The sequence below is a fragment of the Phoenix dactylifera genome, chromosome 5 (genome assembly GCF_051530095.1).
Source record: "Phoenix dactylifera cultivar Ajwa chromosome 5, Ajwa_hap1_PhDact_Kaust_v1.1, whole genome shotgun sequence".
NCBI classification, from domain to species: domain Eukaryota; kingdom Viridiplantae; phylum Streptophyta; class Magnoliopsida; order Arecales; family Arecaceae; genus Phoenix; species Phoenix dactylifera.
Genome location: NC_143194.1, coordinates 5,660,179 through 5,682,311, shown reverse-complemented (window position 1 = coordinate 5,682,311; position 22,133 = coordinate 5,660,179). Strand labels below are relative to the sequence as shown.

The window sequence follows — 22,133 nt, the reverse complement described above, 5'->3', positions numbered from 1 at the left end:
TTATCTACTCTAACTGAGTTCTGAATCCATTCGACCATCGTCTTCAAGTCAACTTCAAGATAAATGCAGTCTTTTTTCTTTTTTCTTTTTTTCTTTTTTTTTTTTGCATTGGTGCTGCCTTTCTTTATTCAACTAAAGGTCTAAAGAAGTAAAGAGTAATAAAAAGCTTTAAAGTTTTTAAAAAAGGATAAGTTATTCCGCCGGTGCAGAATAACTGCCAAACCTGTACCTCCACGTTTTGGCCCAAAGGCCCCTAAGATCAAGCGGTTCTCTCTCTCTCTCCCTCTTCCTCTCCCACCCCATCCCCTCCCGCCTATAAATGGCCCTCCACCCTTCGAACTCCTTCTAGATAACGCTGTCCTTCTTTTCCCTTCCTCCGATCCTCATCACCTTGGAAGCCTCTTCTATCGCTCTCCACGTGAATCTTCTCACCTCCCCCTCGTGACCCGCCGAATCCAGTCATCCATTTCGAATCGCCGTTCTTGCGGATCCGATCGGACGCCGGCAGTGGTGGCAGCGACGCATTCTGGGCGGAGTTGGGCGCCGGAGAGCGGTGGCGATGTCGCCACACGCGAAGAATGAGTCACAGGAGATCGAGTACGAGTTGGAGGAGCCGATGGGATCGTCGCGGGGGATCCGCTGGTCCCTGATCACCTCCGACTTCGCCATCGGTCCCCTCCGCCGCCGGGCGCACAGCCACGAGAAGCTTCTCGAGCGCTTCGTCATCGAACCCGATAACAAGTACGTATTTAGATCTCCGCCTCCTCTTCCTCTCTCTCTCTCTCTCTCTCTCTCTCTCTCTCTCGCTCTCTCTTCTCCTTCCATTTTCCCCCCTTTTTCCCTTTCCTTTAACTTACCGTTAAATAATCCGTTACGCTGCGCCACTCCTTTTTCAGTGGCCTTTCCTTTCTTGAGTCATCTATTATCCAAGAAAAGGGGAGAAACGGAGATCGTTTCGGTGCGCGAGTCTCGTGCACGGCAATCCGGCGTGGCGATCGAAGTGATCGATTCTGTCCGTCTGATTTGCAAGAATAGTGTTACATTTGGATCGGACGGTTATGAGACGGATATAGGCCACTATTTTTGGTGGATTTGATATTTCTATCAATAAATTTATTATCCTGACGATGGATGAGCGAAAACCGGGAGCACACATAATGAAATCAATTTTATTATTTTTTTGATTTTTTTCTTGCAAATTTTTTATAGATAATTTTTATAAACGCTACTTTCCTAATAAAAGCCGAATGGCTTTGTCTCCTTCTTTATTAAAAAATATATATAATGAAATCAAAGTTAACTACGGAAGAGTTCCAGGTTGAAGGAGGAAAAAGAAATTAACGAAGTTTGATATCATATGATTATGCTTAAGAGGAGGAAACTGGTTATTTAAATCACTTCCTGCGATATGACTTGTTTTGAAGTAGATACATGGGGCTTGTTTTCCAGATATGTGGACTGAATTCAATGGACTGGTCCAATATTTTTCATACCTAACAATTAATCAAGCCTTAATAAATGGTTACCATCCGACTGATTAGCTCTTTTGCAAGACATATGAAAGGGCATCGCTATGACTATTCTATTCCCATTGGCTCTTATTATTCTTACTTTTAAATTCATTTCTTAGAATTATTTAAAAAAAGAGTATATTTTCAAGTTATGAACTGAGACATGTTGATAATTGTATAAAATTTGTAAAGAAACACGACAACCAAAAAGTTGTGACTTTTCTGTTAAATTCCTGCTACTTTTCTCCTCATATAAATTCTCACATACTACGTATAACTTTTCGTTTTACTTTCTTTCCAGCTAACAATTAGAAAACCTTAACTTAAAAGAACAACAAAAGAGTCCCATATGTGCTACTCAGGTTCCAAAACCAAAAATACTATTCATCTCTGCTCGAGGATATTTGGCGATGTGTGGAGAAATATAGATCTTCTGAGTAACTCATATTTACCGCAAGACGAATAGAGTGGCAGATTGAATTGCATCTTCGGTAAGGTGGTCAGGTGGACCGATAGTATGTAAATGTGTCCACCCCTCTTTAGATTGTTTTGGTTTCTAATTCAACTGGACATATTTATTTGAGATTTATATGAATTATTCATCTTATAAAAATTAAAAAAAGAGAGAATACCATCCATAAGTATAGATCCTATACAGCGCAATTTTGCACCTGTAGATACCTGCCATATTATCTGGTGGATGGTTGTCAATAATGAAAAAGAAGCAGTCCATTTCCGACAGCTATCCATGAGAGGATCCCGTGGGCTACCTTGGATTTGAACTGACCCTAGCTGAGGTACCACACCGAGTCCGAACGTTGGATGCTTGTTCATTAATAATGCTAGATGCGTCCGAACGTCACGTTGTATGCCCCTGCCTTCTGGAACAATCTTTCGTTCCCGCGATTCTAGGCCAGTAAATAATAATACTATTCTAACGTTGACACGTGCACACTACCTGTCGCAAGTTGGACCATTAGCTCGTTGCCACGTATTCGATGATGTAACACTGCCAACTTGCCAATAATTTGTTATATTATTAATTATTAATTATTAATTTTTTATTTGTTTTAAAAATGTAAGGTAGGATGGAGTCCATTATAACTAATACCATCAGCAACCACAATGATATTTCTGGAGTGTTTTCTCATATGCGGACGGACCGCATAAACGTTCTTATGCGGATCATCACGTTGGCTGTTCGCCGGGAGTTTTAAAGTTGACGGGGATGATGGTGGTGGTGCAGGTGGTACCAGCTGTGGACGAGGTTTATACTGGTATGGGCATTGTACTCGTCCTTCTTCACGCCGATAGAGTTCGGCTTCTTCAGGGGGCTCCCGAACAACCTCTTCTGGCTCGACTTCGCCGGCCAGGTGGCCTTCCTCGTCGACATCTTCGTCCAGTTCCTCGTCGCCTACCGTGACTCTCACACCTACCGCATGATCTACAAGCCCACCTCCATTGCTGTCCGGTACGTGAAGTCGAGCTTCGTCTTCGACTTACTTGGCTGCTTTCCTTGGGATGTTATCTATAAGGTATGCTCTCTGTCTGTCTGCCCTTTTCTCATATAGTATAATGCGGGTGGTTTGGTATCAAATCAACAGAGGGGATGCATTCTTCCTGCGTCGGGTTAGTTGAGCAGAACCTTGTTCGATTTCATGAAAGAGAAAAATGCTGTGGTGCATCACTGCTTCATTCCCCATTCGCCTGCTCGATGCCGGATTCTATTTCAAGTCTTCGATTTTTTTTCTCTCCTGTGCAATCTTGAACCTCCCCCCCCCTCCTATTTAGAATATTTCCAAGTGTTTAAAACCTGTCTTTCCTCACGCTTAACTTCTTGAAGTAGTCTGTTTATTTGTTCGCTTTTATGATCAACACATCTCTCTCTCATATGCTCAAGCTAGGCATGCGGAAATAAAGAAGAAGTGAGGTACCTTTTATGGATTCGATTAACTCGAGTACGCAAAGTCACAGATTTTTTTCAGAAGATGGAGAAAGACATCCGCATCAACTACTTGTTTACAAGAATTGTTAAACTCATAGTTGTGGAGCTCTACTGCACGCATACAGCTGCCTGTATATTTTACTACCTTGCAACAACTTTGCCAGCATCCATGGAAGGCTATACGTGGATGGGGAGCTTAAAGTTGGGTGATTATAGCTATTCGCACTTCAGGGATATTGATCTCGGAAAGCGTTACATAACATCATTATATTTTGCCATAGTCACAATGTCAACTGTTGGTAAATATTATTCTGACCATTCTCTATATAGAATTCCAAGCATCAACTATTATGACCCGTAAAACTGTGTTCTGAAAGAAAATATGTTAGTGTTTCTTGCATTCTAGTTGTATGGCTTATGGAAAGGTTAAGAACAATAAAGAGTTTTTTTAATCAAACGTTTCATCAGTAAATATTCTCCAGCTAATTATGTATATTCTAAAAGGGCCGTTCAAAAAACTTTCAACTGGGCTTCCTGATAGGTCTCTTAGTAATTTGTTTCATATCATTGTTTCCTGGTAAGATGCTCAGTCATTTTTCCATTGGTGCAGGTTATGGAGACATACATGCAGTTAACCCCAGGGAGATGGTATTCATCATGATTTATGTTTCTTTTGATATGATTCTGGGAGCTTACCTTATTGGCAACATGACTGCATTGATTGTGAAAGGATCAAAGACAGAAAGGTTTAGGGACAGAATGAAAGACTTGGTTAAATATATGAACAGAAATAAACTTGGAAAGGAGATTCGTGACCAGATCAAAAGTCATGTACGCTTGCAATATGAAAGCAGCTACACAGAGGCTTCTGTGCTTCAGGATCTCCCAGTTTCAATTCGTGCTAAGGTTTGTGAATATGAAGTATGAAGAATGCATGCTTCATACCTATATAAGCGTGGATCCACTTATGTGGAAATTCTTCCTCTACCTCAGTTTCTTGTCTCACTTGTTTCCAATTAGCCCATAAAATGTCATTCGCAGAATTATCATATGAAGTGTTTCCTGATTCTCCCTTGGCACCTATTGCACAATTCTTGTTTTGGTAATTAACAGCAAGTCAGCAGTGCTAGGTTCTGGAAAGCTATCCTGCATACTATTTTATTACCAAACACTCAACAAAAACCTGCATTCCTTTTCAATATACATGCTTACTGTTGTAATATTCCATCAGCGAAGAGTGTTAAGAATCCTTTTAAGTATTGCAAGTTGTAGCATAAGTTCCAGTCTTAGGCTTAGCCAAGTTTGCTTGAAGTACTCTCAAATATGCCAAATTCTATATCTTAATGTGAAATATTTTGATTCATGCGATGAGTTTCTTCTGCAGATATCCGAAACATTATACAAACCATATATTGACAACGTTCCTCTGTTTAGCGGATGCTCAGAAGAATTCATTCACCAGATTGTAAGTGCCTCATCTGATTTGTTTTCAAATAAGTGGCAAGTACAAATAAATATTAAGTTTGCCAAGTCATTATATAGGAAATTTTTGTTCTATAAGGTTTTGCAGACATGGAAATGGTTTACTTTAAATACTTTATTCCATATCTTCAAGATTTTCTAATTTCATTTTCTAAGATGCCGGCTTGTATATAATCTTGCCTAAGTCCTGCAATACTCTTATTTGTATTTCTTAAAGAATTGGTATTTATATCCTGACTTTCTTGTTTCATTACAACTTACAAAAACAAGGATCCTTCACTTCTAAAAATGTTAAACTTGAAAATATTTTACAATCTTAGCTTGCTTGTGTCTTACTTATTATTATATTAACTGAACTTGAAGAAGTGCATAGTAGACAACCAAGAGATGATTTAGTTATGTACAATGAGGGACAAGGCCAAATTAGAGATAAGGGAAGCCGGAGATGGATCGGGAAAAAGTGATGGGTGAGGGTCGTTATATTAATGATGATTAAAGGATTATGCAATTTTAATAAAAATTATGTTGAAAGTTGACATGTAACTTCCCATAATAATGTTTAGGCCTTAGATTAGAATTATACTAAATCATAATAATCACTCTAAGGCAGCATTTGGTTCTTGGACAGGTAACCAAGGTGGCTCAAGTTAAGCCTCAGTAGTCACCACTTAACCAGTTAGCCATAGGTTTGATTAAAGTGTTGTTTGGCTGCTAGCCTGCTACTTAGTTAACCACACCTTTTTGCCAAGATGGTAGAAATGGTCTTTGGTTGCAAAAAGCATTGTCAAGGCCCATTTTTTTTTGCTATATGGACAACAATGCCCTCATGCATTGTCTACATTTGGATGAAAATGGCTAAGGACTTCACTCATCATATGAACAATGCACTAGCTGTCCAATATATCCTTTCTTGCCATATTATCATATTTGATGAAAATTTTCAAAATAATTTCAATTATACATGATTGTAAAAATGATAAGAATGGGTAGCATTTGCTGATTGGCCTTCCTTTTGCTTCAAAAAAGATATTACATGTAGCATATATACATAGCATATGGAGGCTAGGACATAGAAATTTAAAGTATTTGCAGCTCAGTTATGAAGGTCATCATTAGGATCCATACAGACACGGTTGCTCGACACAAAGATGCAGGGCATTCCAAACATGGATCTCTACTAACCATTATATCATCATTGCCACTTCTATCTGTGAGTATATTCCTGTGATGTGAAGAACATGAAGTAGCAAATATAAAATATAATATAAGAATCATGCAGATAGAGGCCTTTCTTGCAGCTAGAAGGAGTGGTGGCCCCAGAGGTGGATAATAAGTCATATACTCCAACAACATGATAGTATCAAGTATCAACTCTAGTCCCCAAAATGGGACAACAAGTCCGAAAATTGTACAAGTGACAGTGGCTGCAACAAGTAGGATGAAAGCCATCAACAAAGATCATGAAACAATGACATCCTTAGTTAGCTAGCATGCATCTTAAAAAGTGCTGGGTTTGGGACCTTACCTGACCTAAAAGGAATTCGGGGTTCAAAGTAACTAGGATTGGCGAGCTCCAAGATCTTTTGAAGCTACAATAGGTCTCCAACCACTAATATCACAAGCCGATCTAGAGACCATGGTGAGCAATTAGATGGAGACCTGAGTTGAGAAGGTACAGCCTATGGCTGCCAATTAAGCTCCAAGCTACAACACACATCCACCAATCGATCTCCGGTAAGATAGAAAGGGCATATGTGCTGTTGACGATTGTGGGAAGTTAACTGGCAAGAGAAAAGGGTAAGGGGAGCACCGATGCAGAAGAAAAGAAAGCAAACAAACTTGGGCCCTATCGACCCTTATGACTGGTGGTATTATGCTGATTGCCATAGCAACTAGCTAGGTCTGTGGAGACTGGACAATACCGCCCGTGTGGAGGGTGGGGAAGGGATAGAAGAGGGCCATGGTGAAAAGGGGTATGTGCCAAACCTAGCCAAGGTAGAAAGCAAAGAAAGTGCCTTAACCACCTGGGGGGCAGTGTGAGAATGAAATTGGGGTTTGGAGAGGGGTTGCAGTTACTCCTTCCCTCCTAAATAACTTTAACCATGGCTAGTTGCTTAAAATGCTTTGATTGTCTACAGTTAACCATGCAAAGAATGAGACTATTTAGATGGTTAAGTGGATAACCAGTCCTTGACCAGGTTCTATCCAAGAACCAAATGCAACATGTAAGTGAATTTATAGTTTATCCTACTTGTGCTAATTTTGTAGGACTTCTTTGCCTATTTTTTTGTTTTTTGACGTAATGGAACCAGTACGAAAATTAGTTAGCTTTAAATATTGCATTTGTGCATCAATTTATCAAATCTTTTTCCTCCATCATCAATCATAACCAACAAATCCTACACATATATCTGAGATTAGAAGCATCAATCCTTGTTTGTATGTTTGTTAAGACTGTCCTATGTTAGGGCAACCTTTGTCAGATAATTTGTTATGATGTTCATCCAAATTCTCTTGATTTTGGGGCAATTTTGCCCCTTCCACCTAAATTCAAGCTTTGCTAACTAAGCAGTCCTTTCATCTTTGCATTTAGCATGTTCTAGTTTTGTTAGTAAACAATAAAAATATTAATTTGCATGAATCACTCTCATGCAAGGTCCGCAATCTCGGTATCGGGCACCGTATCGGCACCTCATCGGTTTGGTATGGTACGGTATGGTACACTCTTGGACTGAAATAGATTTTTAGCCTTTTTACTAAATTTTTATATTGGTATGCCTCGATATAGGTCGGTACGTCTCAGTACGAGTCGATACGCACCTCGGTATAGGTCGGTACATCTCGGTATGGAGTTTATACCGACTTGAAGTTAAGTTTTATACCAATTTTCTTCCGGCACGGTACGATAAGGTACGCTCCATACCAGGCTGTACGGGGCGGTATGGCAGACCATGCTCTCATGCTTAACATAAATGATTATGTCATTTTTAATTCAGGTCTAGAAATTAGGGCAATCAATTTAATCTACATAATTATATTTTATACTGCACTTGATTAGAGTGTGTATTCCAGTCAGATATCTGCATCATTGATAGTGACCAAGCAAGCTCCTCCTAGCACTTTATTACATGAATTTCTTGGTTAGTAAAATGTCATGTACATTTTCAATCTTAGTTGTAAACATTTTATTTGCGGTCTTTATGATTCGAGCAAAGAGTTTTGGAAGGCTCTCTATTAATGTGGTCCTTGTTCAATAAAGGATCCTCATTGCCACTGATGGTTGGACCAAGGAATTATATAGGAGCCTACTTGTTCTCCAAGCAGGTTTTAAGGTTAGGCCGTAGGTCAGGTTGGATGCATGTTGCGCTTTATTTGAAGCAATGTGCATCCTCCCTTCAAACAACTTATGGTGGGATCTTTGTCCCCCACCCTCTTTTCTATCGCGGTCTCTCTGACATGGTCAGGTATGCCTCATATCATACCGTCCTTCCATAGGAGAATGATATATAATTAGGAATTCTATATAGGAGCCTACTTGTTCTCCAAGCAGGTTTGAAGGTTAGGCTGTAGGTCAGGTTGGCTGCATGTTGCACTTTATTTGAAGCAATGTGCATCCTCCCTTCAAACAACTTATGGTGGGATCTCTGTCCCCCACCCTTTTTTCTGTCATGGTCTCTCTAACATGGTCTGGTATGCCTCGTATTATACCGTCCTTCCATAGAAGAATGATATATAATTAGGATGATAAGGCTGATACGTTGGCTAGGGTGTACCTTTCGTTCTTTTCTTTAGCTAAGATCATAGAACTTGTTAAGAAGGTGACAAAGAGTACCTTTAAATCGATTGTGTCACCTTGGGATGATATTGAGGCTATGGTCGAGTAGGTTGGTAAGATCAAGGGATCAAAGATGACCCTCTTGCATCAATACACACCCTAGCTTCTCATTAGTCCTCTTTACCAAGGGATGCTCGCTTCTTGAGGTAGGGAAATCCGAATAGCACGTTATAGTCTTGACCCAAATGCGTTCTTTAATTTCTGACTTTTCACCTTGGCTCTATCTCATATGGCATACATACTTTTGGTTATTGAAACCCTGTTAAGGTTCTCTATGCCCCTAGACTTTAATTGCTATACGGAATGTAGGATCAACTCTTTTATTATTATTAGTAAAGTAAGATAGGATGAGAGGAGAACGAAGTGAACCAAGACTCAAAGACATAACACAAGAGTAAAGGTCCTTTTTCTTGTTGACGGGCCCTTGTTGCACTTCCTTCTTCCTTCTATTTACTTCACTCTTGCTGAATTTAGCTTACCACCCTCTTCTTTCCTTGCAGGCCTGATTGAATTTAACTACTTAGGACCACTGCTTGCCTAACAACCATGATATGCTGTACCGTACCGAACTTCGAGCGTACCATACCATACTGGTTCGGTACCGTACCGATACCGGTGGCATACCGACATTCGATACGCCAGACGTACTATGTACTATATAGTACCGATACTATGCTAGTGTGGCACTGGTATGAGGTTCTGTACCGGTACGGCGAACCTTGCTTACAGCTTTGGTTGCTTAACCCGATACCACTGCTTCTTGTACCTTACTAATACTACCTATAAAGCTGCTCTACCTGGAACTTAATGCTCATTGCCTTCTTTCTCGTAGGCTGGTAAGGTGAACGAAAGTCTGTGGCTTTTCGACTTTCTCAGCATGATTTTGCGACTTTTGGATCCTACCTTTAAGTGAGCACTTGAATCAATTTAACAAAAAGAGGTAAAATCCCCTAGTTGGGCTGTCTTTGAGCAAGCTCTTAGATTTCATCATGAGTGAGAGAGGATCTAGGGCTGATCTAGCTGAAATTAAAGCCGTTGTAAATCTACGTTGTCACCTCGTAAACTCAAAGAGTTGCGTAGTCTGCCAGGCCTATTCTAGCCTTTAATCTAAAAGCTAAAACTCATGATAACAAAAATCATTTTTACGGTTTTCTTTTAGGTTACGTCAGGCAGATTAGGCCCTAGTTTCCTTGTCTCCTAGGTGATACAATATTTTTAAATCCTTTCTCAAGATTTCTTCTGCGCTAGTTTAGGCTCTTCATTCCTCTTTTCTAATGCTTGAATACAAATTTAGGCCAGCTTCGCATGCTAGGGTACCTTAGTTGTCCAACACCTTCTCAGTCATTTCTACATTATCTAACTGGTGCGAATCCTGCTTTTCCGGTCTGCACTAATTTCTGATCTAATATGTCCTAGTCATAGGGAAATCTGTTTTAGCATTATCATCTGTTGGCATTCATCTTTTTCACAGAGAACCTCTAGATTTCCAGACATTTTTTATCCATATAACATTTCAATATCCTACTATCTTAATAATAGTTTCTTAGGGTCTTTTTGGCCGTTGTAATCACAAAACACCCTAAAAACATAACTTCATTAGTTCCAGTTTGATTAGATATGACTTCAGCTCTCCCAAGAATTTTCATAGTCAAAAGATTATGTATGCTGGGTTCTTCTGCCCATCGATGCTAAACGTGACCTCATTATCAAATTAGATCCCACTAAATTACATTCTATTATTCAAATTTATCATAAGATCATCTTGATGTTTCACCAGTCTGCACCAAGGTCCGCCGTACCGGTACCGGTCGGCGTACCGGTGGCGGCCCGGACCGGTACGAAACCGGTCCCGTACCGGTGGCGTACCGGTCCGTACCGGTCCCGTATCGGTCCGAACCGGTCCCGTACCGGTCCGAACCGGTGGCGTACCGGTCCGTACCAGTCCTTCAACAATAAATTACCGGTACCGAATTTTACGCTGATCCGGTACCGGTCCCAGGCCGGACCGGTACGTACCGGCCGGTACGGACCGGTACGGCAGACCATGGTCTGCACTATCTTATGCAATATACATTATCACACTTCCACATCAATATTAGCAATATTTTGACAATTGTAAGGAGCTAATGCTCAGGGTCGCTTTGGTTGCATGAAAATAGTCATGGAAGTTACATAATCGTGTAAGTGATTGAAGTTTGGATTTATGTACATAAACAAGTCAAGTAATTCATGTAATTGAAAATTATCACCCACTTTCAATAAGTGATTTTATCTGAAAAATTAATACTCACTATGGGCAATGTGGAAGTGCCTATGTAAAGTTACAACTAGTCTTGACTAAGTTGGCCATGATGATGGTAACTTTATGTGATTGACCATTTTTGACATGAATTCAATAGCATTTCCCATCGTTTCATTAAAAGTAAAGTTTGATCATAGTTGGCTATGGTAGGCTAGAGTTGAGGATATTAGTTTTATCATCTTTACAAACTCAGTTCTGTCATACATAATAGCCAGCACAAGTACTCAAAGTCAAGAAACTCATATGCATCTCTTCCCACACTCACATGTAGCCAAATGGATCTTAAGGATAGTTGTTTTGGTTGTCTAAAGTACCTTTTAAGCCTTGCAAGTACTAATCTTTAATGTCATTTGTCTTAATATCTTACTTCAATGTACATTTATCTATAAAGCAAATTAACTGTAATTTATTAAAACATTTGCTTACTGTTGATGTTTACCTTTCTAGCATCAAGCTAAATTAGTTCTCCCAGATTGTTTTCATTTTCTTTAAATAAATTTCTTCTCACTCACTCCAACTCCTTCCCATAACCTTCTAGTTTGGCTAATATGTGCACTTCCATCATGGTTACTGCTACATAGGCTATATGAGGATTGCATGTTATGCTAATTAATTCCAGCCATATTTTAGCTGGTAACTTAAGAAAGGGAAATCAAGAGGCTGGAGATCCACTGAAATTCATGGTACTGAATTTGATCTCTTAAAAAGGATTTTGCTGCCCCTCACAGGGATGAATCTGAAGACCTCTTGCCAATTTAAATAATAGATCCATTGCCAAAAAGTTAAGTGTATATTTGATGTCCCAATGTGCTATCCAGAGCACAGAAAAGGGTTAGCGCGATTCTTCTCTAATAGTGTTTTTCATGCTAAGATCTTACAAAATAAATCAGTTAACTGAAAATCATTGGTGTTTCTCTCTTTAATCTGGTTGCAGTGCCATTTCCCTTCTAAGTTTGCTCAAATTTCTCTGTTCTTGATCTGAAATGAATGACATGCTTTAACATTGTAATTTTATTATCTTCTATTAGATTCTTGTTCAATGAAATTCGGAAATTATCTTTCATCTTTCCTTAGTTTCATAATTTTCTCTACAATTATATTATTTTTGTTCTTAATAATTTTTATCTGTCTCTCTAACACCTAGTATTCCTCTCTCTTGTGCAATTTTCTCAAATTTTCATATAGCATTGTCAATGTCAATACATCTCTAGACCTGAATCAAAAAAGCAAATAGTTAATATCATGTTAAATTGCAATTCTCAAGAGAAATTAGGGGACAACCCATGAATTTCCCTCAGGTATTCTTCAGACTTTTATAAGGTTGCATTATTACACATGATGTTTGTTCCATAAAATATGAAACACGAATACTTTCCATCCTGCGACATTTTCCTGAAGCAAAGCAATCTGGTTTCATCCTTTGCCATAATTATCGATGCATGTAAATCTTCATTAGATAATTTAAGGTTATGACTATGGCATATTTGTATCACGTGGTCATCTTCTTGGTCACTCTATAGTAAAAGCTAGTGAAGGCCCCATAACTGGTCAACTAGACCATATATGGGAAACGAAAGGAAAGAACCAGCCGAACACCCCATACAACAACTTTTCCAGCAACTAGCAGTGACATTTCAAGAATAGTGAGATGGATATTGTTGGCCATGATCTCTCCGGGGAACAGATTGTTCTGATTGTGAAAGTCAGCAGTAGTGGAAATTATTGATGCTTGATCAATTTTTATCTATGGATTTCATAGCTTTTTATGTAAAACTTTGGAGTGTGATTCTTTGCTTTCCATGATGAGTGCAGCAATCCACTATTACAGTCCAAAACTGAAATATATACGATAAAAAATTGCTAATCTCAGTGTGAATAAAATAAATGGAAATACGATAATACAATATTGCTAATGTGTTACCTATACTGCAGTATCTCTAAAAGGTTTTTTTTTTTTTTAACAGAAATTACAACCTAACAATTTCCCGCAATGTTTTTTTATTTCTGTGTTTCCAGGTATATGTGTAAAAATATGGTTTAAAATTTAAATCCTTGCCAAGCAGGAGTTTTCTATTTTCTTTAAGAAATGTGGACAAAGAAAACATTCTTTTTTAAGACTTGAACTTACCTGAGGGCTGACCACAACAATTATCCAGGGCCAATCTGCATTTTCCGTTTGTTTTTATTTATATTAGAAATTTGATTAAAATCATGATAATTTATCATGAATCCAAGAATTCTGTTTAGGATTGCATCAAATTTTCTTGGGAGGAAAAGTTGAACATTGGGCATTGATTGGATTGTGATGTGCATTTGGAAATGTCTGATATATTTCCCTATCATATGCATCGTTTATGTGTAGTTAATTTAATATTACTCATGTTTTGTCCTGTATAAATAAGTAATGGTCTTTGATATGCCTGGAAAATCTTATTTTTGAGGTGCTAAGATGCTGGTTTCCTGTTTCTTTGATCTTATGATCGATTGGTGTGTTGTCACTTTTTGTCACATGTTTAATTTTATAGAAACTAGTGGCACCTTTTTCAAAACAGTGGTCTTGATATTTTTCCTTCCTCCATTTTCTTTGGGCCAATAACTAAAACAACATGGTTACGACCTGGCAGATTATCAAGCTGCAGGAAGAGTTTTTCCTTCCAGGAGAGGTGTTATTGGAACAGGGAGATGCAGTAGATCAGCTATATTTTGTCTGCCATGGTAAGCTGGTAAGCTAATAGCTAATCATCATTCTTTTGTCTCCGATTTTCAATATGAAACAAAGTTTTTTTTTTCTTCCTGTGTCATGTGTGTTCAAAACCATAATCTCTTCCCTGAGCAACTGCTGAGGATATGGGTTCCAAACATCTGTTGAAGTCTGGTTGGCACAACGAAGGAAGAAATTAACTTTTCCATATTTTAGTACAGACCAAAGATATTCTTGCATTACTAGATGGCAATAAATTAGTTCCTGTTGGCACTGATATTATTTTTCCTTGCGATTTTGCTTTATTTGATTTATCTCTAACTTCATCTCATAGTTTAGCAAAAATTCTGGGTTGTGAGTCCGTGATAAGTGGTATTAGAGCCAGGCCCATTGTGCGTCACAACCTTTATCAGTCATATGGTCCCTTACTAAGAGATACTAAGGTCGAGTAGGACCCGAGCCATGGGTGGACCCCTTTCACTTGATTAGGAGCCAACCATGATAAGGGTGTCACAAGATTGGGTGAGGGAGATTGTCATAATCCCACATTGACTAATAAAAAGGGTTCTGCATAGTTTTATTAGCCTGAGCTGGTCCTCCTAATAACTTAAGATTTTGGGTTGTGAGTCTATGACAAACTACAAATTTCCATTCTTTAATATTACTATTTTTTCTCAATGTCAATAAAAATTTGAATGATTTATCAGTTGTACCCTTAGATTCCTGTACACATGCATTATTTCGAGCAGCTACATTCATGTCAACAGCACATATATGACTTTTTTCAGTTTATCTGTTATAGTTTTCATGTCTTTTTCCGAAAGTGACACCAAAAACCCCCCAACAAGATCGTGAGTTAGTGAATGAAAAGAGACTGTGAGTCTCTATACAATTACACTATTTCTGGAGAATATTTCTGCTTTCTTGGTTAGAACTTGTATTTCACTTTCAGGTTAACTATGTTTGTGTAAATTATACATAATATCAAGCAATTATACAATTACACCAGGATATCTAACTAAGTTCATCTGTAGTGAAGCCAAATCAGAAATTATACATAATATGCAAGCAATGCATCTATTACTTCAGGTCATAACAGTTTCTTTGTGCAGGAAGGAGTAGGAATTGGTGAAGATGGATCAAAAGATACAGTTTTGACCCTGCAGCCCAACAGTTCCTTTGGAGAAATTGCGATTTTGTGCAACATTCCTCAGCCTTTCACTGTTCGTGTTTGTGAATTGTGTAGACTTTTGCGAATTGATAAACAAGTCTTCACAAATATTCTACAAATTTACTTTGTAGATGGTCGGAGAATTTTGAACAATCTTCTAGAGGTAATTTTGGAACTTTTGTAAAATTTCAAGTCTTTCCTGAATAGCTTCTAACATTGTTCATTTTTACTGGTAGCCTTTAGTCAATTGTTAGGCATTGATTTCAATCTTCATACCTGCAGAAATATCTGATTCTGTAAGATTTTAAATTTTCATTTTTGTGTGAAATGCTTATTAACCTACATATTTTCATCAAAATTGCAGGGCAATGATTCCAATCGAATCAAGCAACTGGAAAGTGATATTACATTCCATATCACTAAGCAAGAAGCTGAGCTTGCTTTAAGAGTAAACAGTGATGCTTTCTATGGAGATCTGCATCACCTTAAAGGTTTGATCCAAGCAGGAGCAGATCCTAATAAGACTGATTATGATGGACGCTCACCCTTGGTATGGACCTGTGGTAACAATTTTCTATATCTTAAATTTGGTTTGGAGTCAGTAGTAAAAGCACATTTGAATCTGATTAGGCTGTATGTGTTGCAAAATGGTAATTATTTGACAGCTTTTCTTTTGCTTATATCTATATTAGACCTAATGACACTTAACATATGTTTCTTATAACATGATATAAAGAGCTATATCAGATATACAGATTTATAAAGGTGATAAGCATCTGCATGATATGCACATCAATACTCCACTTCTCATATGTAGGCCAATGGTAAATGTCTGTGAGCCTGTGGAGATTAGTATGATCTGTGTACTTAAAGCACTTGCAATTTCATGTGCATGTATATCGAGCTTTCCTCTTTCTATAGATGTAACTCACAAGGCTGCAGTGCTGGTGCTGGCATGGGGCATGCATGTCTCTTGCGGTACCCTGCATATCGACCCCACTGGCCCACCAATGCTTGTCAGGTTGATACGGCTTGATACCACTCAAACGAAACCAACCCCCCCCCCCCCCCCCCCCCCCCCCCCCCCCTTCCTTCTTCAAGCATTTCAGCCAGTGGGTTTGCTGTGGTGGCTGCTGTCTTGTATGCTCTATGCTAGTGGCTCTCAAGTCCTTAGCTATATGTTAAGAAAGCTCTACGGTAGACATCTCTATAGTCATTGATTGAATGTCTTGTGCATACTCCTGTATATGGTTGTTTTTGCTAGAATTACTACATTGGTTTGTCTTAACAAAAATAACATTTTTATGTTATGCATCTGGAAGCATGTTACGTTGAACTCATATAGTTATGAAGCATGCTAACCTAATTGATTTTCTTATCAGCATCTTGCAGCAGCAAGAGGGCATGAAGATATCACTCTATTTCTCATCCAAGAAGGCGTGGACATTAACCTTTCTGGTACCCTTGTTGGACCGCTTTTTATTTCATATTTAAGTGGATTTAAACATCACCACATCCTCTGTTTATTATATACATATATACATTCACTCATACATATCCATGTCAATCAGACAATTTTGGAAACACACCCTTGTTTGAGGCTATCAAGGATGGACATGATCGAGTGGCTTCTTTACTCTTTAGCAGAGGAGCACAATTAAGTCTTAAAGATGCTGGTAGCCAACTTTGTGCAGCTGCTGCAGAGGGGGATTCAGATTTTATCAAAAGAGCTTTATCTTACGGTGTTGATCCAAACTCAAAAGACTATGATCACCGCACAGCGCTTCATATAGCTGCTGCTGAGGGATTATATTTCATAGCAAAGTTGCTTTTAGATGCTGGGGCAAGTGTTTTTGCTATGGACAGGTACGATTTAAATATTTGATTTCTATGCCTTTAATTTATTTTATCATCATTGTTTGAGCTACCCTATTGTCTATTTAACTAGGAATTAAGATTCTCTGAATCAGGGATGTAATATATTTCTGCATTTTTTTAAACAAGATATATCTCTTAGAATCAACACTTGCAGTCATTTACCAAAAAAAGTGCTCTGAAATTGTTCTAAGTTAATGTATCAAAAATCAGTTTTATTTGATGGAATATTGCACTTTAACACTACAGTTGTGGTCACACGGCATGCTAATTCTTGAATGAACATGCGGCTTTGGTACTAGGTCCTCTCAAATATTAATATTGACTTGATTTACCAAAGAAGTCTTTGATATGGTTTCTCTGGTAATTTTCTATGGAGCCAAATGGAGTACAACTGATTGATAACTATATGATATCTGATTCTACATGTAGTCAACATAATAGAAAATGGACTTCGTACTTCTAAGTTAGTAATAGCAAAGGTGTGATAAAGAGAGTTATTGGAAAGACCAAGGTTTTTAAGTACACATCCATATTAGCTGGTATAGGGCACATATTGTACAAGTGCTATTGTCACGCCCCGAACCCGTCACTTGAGTCGCCTATATAACATGGCCGCATGAACCCTAAAGCGATGCCTTAAAGATCATGCAAGGTCTAAGATGAACAAATTTCCAATAACTCCAAAAATTTAAATGAACAGATAATAACCAAAAACTCCAACTAAATAAGTCCATTATAATCAAGCAATCAAACTTGCTTAATTACAAAAATTTTAAATGTTCTTGGGTATCAAAAACTAAACTAACTAATGAATGGACTATATATTTCCCAGTTTTAACATTAGTCCATATGTACTAAAAAATTCACTTTTTAAAAACATTTTCATTAAAACTTAGATAAATAAGTTTAGAAGATCCACAAATAAATGATCATTTTGCTGCATATGTTCATTAAATGATATTGATGAACTGAGATGCATATCAAGATAACTAATTAGTATCAATATAGCTGAAAATATTTTGTAAATCCATATTCCGATGGGATAATCACCCAATTATTTGAGTTAGCTTGAGAATCATTTGATCAAAAATATTTTTCGATTATATAAAAAAGTCCTTGTATAAAATTCATATAAAATTAAATGAACTGATGCAAGATCATTTCGAGGCTTGAAGCATAAACATGTAGATTCAGTCTTATTAGTAGACAAGCTCATATTATAAATCAGGCAAGGCAACTCCCCATACTGTAATTAACCCAATTAATGAATGAGTTGTTAATGTTGATTCATTTATGATTTGGAAAAGAGTTTTCCCTCACAAAATCAAGGGTTTAGCTCTTTTGGATAAATTGGAGCTTTTCATTTTATAAATGAGTTACTGCATTCATTTTAGTTTTTTTGATGTAATTTGCATAATTATTAGGTTCTTGAGGGATAAGGCTTATTTCATCCCTGTGTATTTTGTTCTTTGTGATTTAATAAAACATCCCACATTCCCACCCATTTAAAGGTTCTCTTTTCACACACACACACACAGAGAGAGAGAGAGAGAGAGAGAGAGAGAGAGAGAGAGAGAGAGAGAGAGAGAGAGAGGACACCAGAATATGTGCAACTCTTTGAACTCTCGTGTGTAATCATGTTTATAGAAAAAATTATGACCTCCGATTTGGTCATAATCAATGCAAAGTTAAAAGCCGACCATCAATTGAGATATGCCGATGGTTCTGGTTCTCGGTACGGATTTGAGCATTAGTTTGGGAGATCCCCTTTCACACAAAACAATTCATTCAATTTTTTCTGGCATAATTGACCTTGTACATAAAACCGTCCTATCTAATCATCTGCTAATACTGCAGATGGGGAGCTACACCATTGGATGAAGCACGAAAGAGCGGAAACAAATCCTTGATGCTGCTGCTAGAAGGTGCAAAGTCTGATGAGCTCTCCAAATTTCCTGAACGTGCTCGGGAAGTTCAAGGTAGCTGCTTTTTTTTATTATTATAATTATAGTGCTGTTGGTGCTGAAAGATTTAGTTTCATCATAGAATTGTTGATATTGCTGGTTTACTTTTAGTCAAGCGAATGAATGTCCTCCTATATGACTTATAAGTTTTTATGAAACTAGGACTTGAGAAAGATAGACCGAACAAGAAAAGATATGGTTTTCAAAATACTCTGTGGACCCTACATATGAACAGTTGATATGGGAAGAAAACACATGCCTTCTTAATTCGAAAAAAAAAAGGACCATCTAACTCAAGCCAGAAAAGGAGCTTCACTTTAGTGCAAAGAGCTGTATATCTCACATCAGCATAACAAAACATCCCTTGCAATGACTCATTTATACACTTGTTTAACTTAGACTTTCCTTTCAACAAAAGCCATCAAGTTCACTTTGTAAAATATGGCAAGGATCTTCCCCTTCCTGTTAAAGACAAGAAGTTAATGGAAAAAACTTTTTACTCAAGACCTTCGGTACTCCATAGAAACATTTGGATCACCTATAGTTCTGAACCTTCTCAAAGTACTCTTGTGCATATTACTTAAGTATTAGCTTTTGGTTTGGTTTGGAATATTGTAACCAGCATCCTGAAGATAAATAAAATGATCCTTCATTTACAAAATATCAATGACATAATCCATGAATCTTTACTGTCTGAATCTCTTATAATCCATGATATCTCGCAATGCAGATAAAATGCATCCAAGGAGGTGCACAGTGTTTCCTTTTCACCCATGGGATTCGAAAGAAGAGAGAAGAGAGGGAGTCATGCTATGGATCCCATGCACCATGGAGAAGCTCATTAGATCCTCTAGAGAGCAACTAAAGTCTTCAGGTTCACGTATACTGTCAGAAGATGGGGCCAGGATTCTTGACGTAGATATGATATCTGATGGCCAGAAATTGTATCTAGTTGCAGATCAAGAAACAAGTACACATAACAACCAGCATACTTGAATTGCATGTACACACATTATTCTATAAAATAATAGTTATCATTTGTTTCATGCCTTTTCCCCCTTCCTTTTCAATGTTGCATGCCTATAGGAGATACGGTGAGGACATGAAATCAAAGTGTTCGACATTCTATACATTCCCATAATATTAATAGGCCTCTGTAAATTGTAATCAAAACTGCAGCCTGTCAAGGCAAAGTGTGGTATTAGGTTAGGAAACAGCCATATAGAAACTGTTCTATAAATTGGTCTTTGAAGGGGTCTTCTTTGGATATTTAGGGTCTTTGAAACCTTGAACTTGGTCTAGTCCAAAGAAATGCTGCTTTATGATAACTTCAGAAATCATAGCAAAAAGTTATTAATATACGAATAATGAACAAGACTAAATGATGAATTAGAATTGAATGAACTCACCCCAACCTCTGAAAAGTATCTAAGTTGCTATCCAGCACTAAGAATGTGCCTCAAAATTTTCCTTGGCTTGTGACAAAACGTAGTTTAGAGATGTATTGGAGGGACAGTATCTTCTATTGCATAAAGATGAAACTTGTTACTATTTTGGTGGTATTATTAGTAAAAGATTAGATATTTTTATCTAGCAATCCAAAAAGGCAGGAAAGGCTGATAGCTAACACCTAATCTCATGGTGGTATGATCTCTTTTATCGAAGTCAGACGTCTCAAGATTCACACTGAAGCAACTGGCACATAAATGATGTTGCAATGGTTTGGAGGCTGCAGGTATATGCCTACCTTTACTATAGCATAACAATATCCGAGATGAGTGGTGACATTTGAAGAACAGTTTGAAATCAAGTGTTGTAAGTTTCAATATATCTTTGGAACAGTCAAAGTTATGAGCAGAAGAATGATTTTTAATCTATGCAAACCTATTTGTGATCTACTATTTACTGATTGCAAGAAAAAGAATGGACACAAGAATTACTGAAGCATATCTGCAGAGCATTTACCTGTTGCTGAACTTCTCAACAGCATCGGATGCATAAAGACGTGTTGCATTGGCCTTTTCCAGAACCATATAAAGTTCTCTTCCTCTTGTAATTAACCTTGGCAATTATCCAAGCATTATTTTTGGCTCTAATACACACTTCAATATCTTTTCCATGGTCTGGAATACCCCACTTTGCCCGACTTCTCTAAATGAAGTTCTTCTCTTAGCTTATTGGGCTCGTTTGGTTCGCGGGAAAAGAAGAGGGGAAAGTGTGGTCAACGGGAAAGTAAGAGATACCTCTTGTTTGGTTAGAGTTTTCAAAGGAGAGAGACGGAAAAGTTGTATTCCCATGGGAATATGATTTCCACATTTTATGGGAAAGTCTTTTCCATGAGAAACATGAAAAAGTTAAAAGAAACATTGAAAACCTAATTTTTATTAAGGGCATAATAGGAATTATACATAACTTTCCCAGGAAGGTGGATGGTCAACCAAATATAAACACTTTGGAAATTTGTCACTTTCCTATGGTCTACCAAACATGCCAAAGTACTTTCCTAGATATTCTTTTCCTAGGAATTTGTTTCCCAGGAATCATATTCCTAGGAGGAAAAATGCTTCCCGCGAACCAAACGAGCCCATTAAGTTAAGTAAGGAGTCTTGGAAAGCAAGATGCACAGAAAGAACCCTATTAAAGCACATGTACTGAATTTGTATATAGTGCCTTTGGGTTATTACAATGATGAGCTCACTTTGCAGGATAAGAATTTCTATATGGATGGATGACCTTTCTTCACGTCTTTTTTTTTTTTTTGTTTTTTTTTATGTTATGAGATTGACGAACTCCGTTAGCAAGAAAAGTTCTGTCCCGATTTGACTTTTAGATTTTTTTTTTAAGATGGGCGCTAAAGGAAATGTGGCAAAATAAGAAGTGTTCCATATGATATCCTCTGGTATACACACTTGAGGATTTTTTTTCACCACTTGGGCTCGCCTTCAAATCAGATCATACTGTAAGGCCAAGTTTTTGCCATGCTAATCAATAGGTCAGGCCTAGTTCAATGTTTTAGGCTGGACGAAGTGCTAGGCTTTACACACACAACTTTCCTTCTTTCAATTCTATTAGTCTACTTGTTGACCATATAAATCTTCAAAAAATCTTCAAGATCATGCAACCAAATATTCGAAAGATAATCAAAGAATATTCATAAAATTATCAAAGCATATTCCTAGAATCTAATGTATAGTTTCCATTAAGGAATTACTGTAGCATATTTTGGAATCTATTATTGTACATTTTCATCCTTGTATCTATTACCATTGTAAGACATAGTACAGAAATACTATAAAAGAATATGCAGACCTCCTGACCAAAACAGGTTGAGAGAGAGAATTTTC

At 37.7% G+C, this 22,133-nt stretch overlaps 1 protein-coding gene across 4 annotated transcripts; it reads left to right on the top strand.

The window, feature by feature from the left end:
• Window positions 1–330: 330 nt before the first annotated feature.
• Window positions 331–19,835, top strand: LOC103711116 (potassium channel KOR1). Of its 4 annotated transcripts, XM_026806258.3 has the most exons (14): window positions 331–741; window positions 2,758–3,046; window positions 3,416–3,755; window positions 4,067–4,362; window positions 4,841–4,921; window positions 7,595–7,646; window positions 7,727–7,848; window positions 13,700–13,798; window positions 14,889–15,110; window positions 15,312–15,497; window positions 16,330–16,405; window positions 16,519–16,813; window positions 18,683–18,804; window positions 19,520–19,835. In XM_026806258.3, exons 1-14 carry the CDS (start codon window positions 560–562, stop codon window positions 19,783–19,785), a joined length of 2,628 nt encoding a protein of 875 aa, XP_026662059.1. In that variant the 5' UTR covers window positions 331–559; the 3' UTR covers window positions 19,786–19,835. The 4 variants fall into 4 exon arrangements, with proteins under 4 accessions (XP_026662059.1, XP_088577616.1, XP_008795354.1 ...); XM_088721490.1 differs by lacking the exon at window positions 7,727–7,848 and having other exon boundaries at window positions 7,595–7,651; XM_026806259.3 differs by lacking the exon at window positions 331–741 and having other exon boundaries at window positions 2,912–3,046; window positions 3,412–3,755.
• The last annotated feature ends 2,298 nt before the right edge of the window (window positions 19,836–22,133 follow it).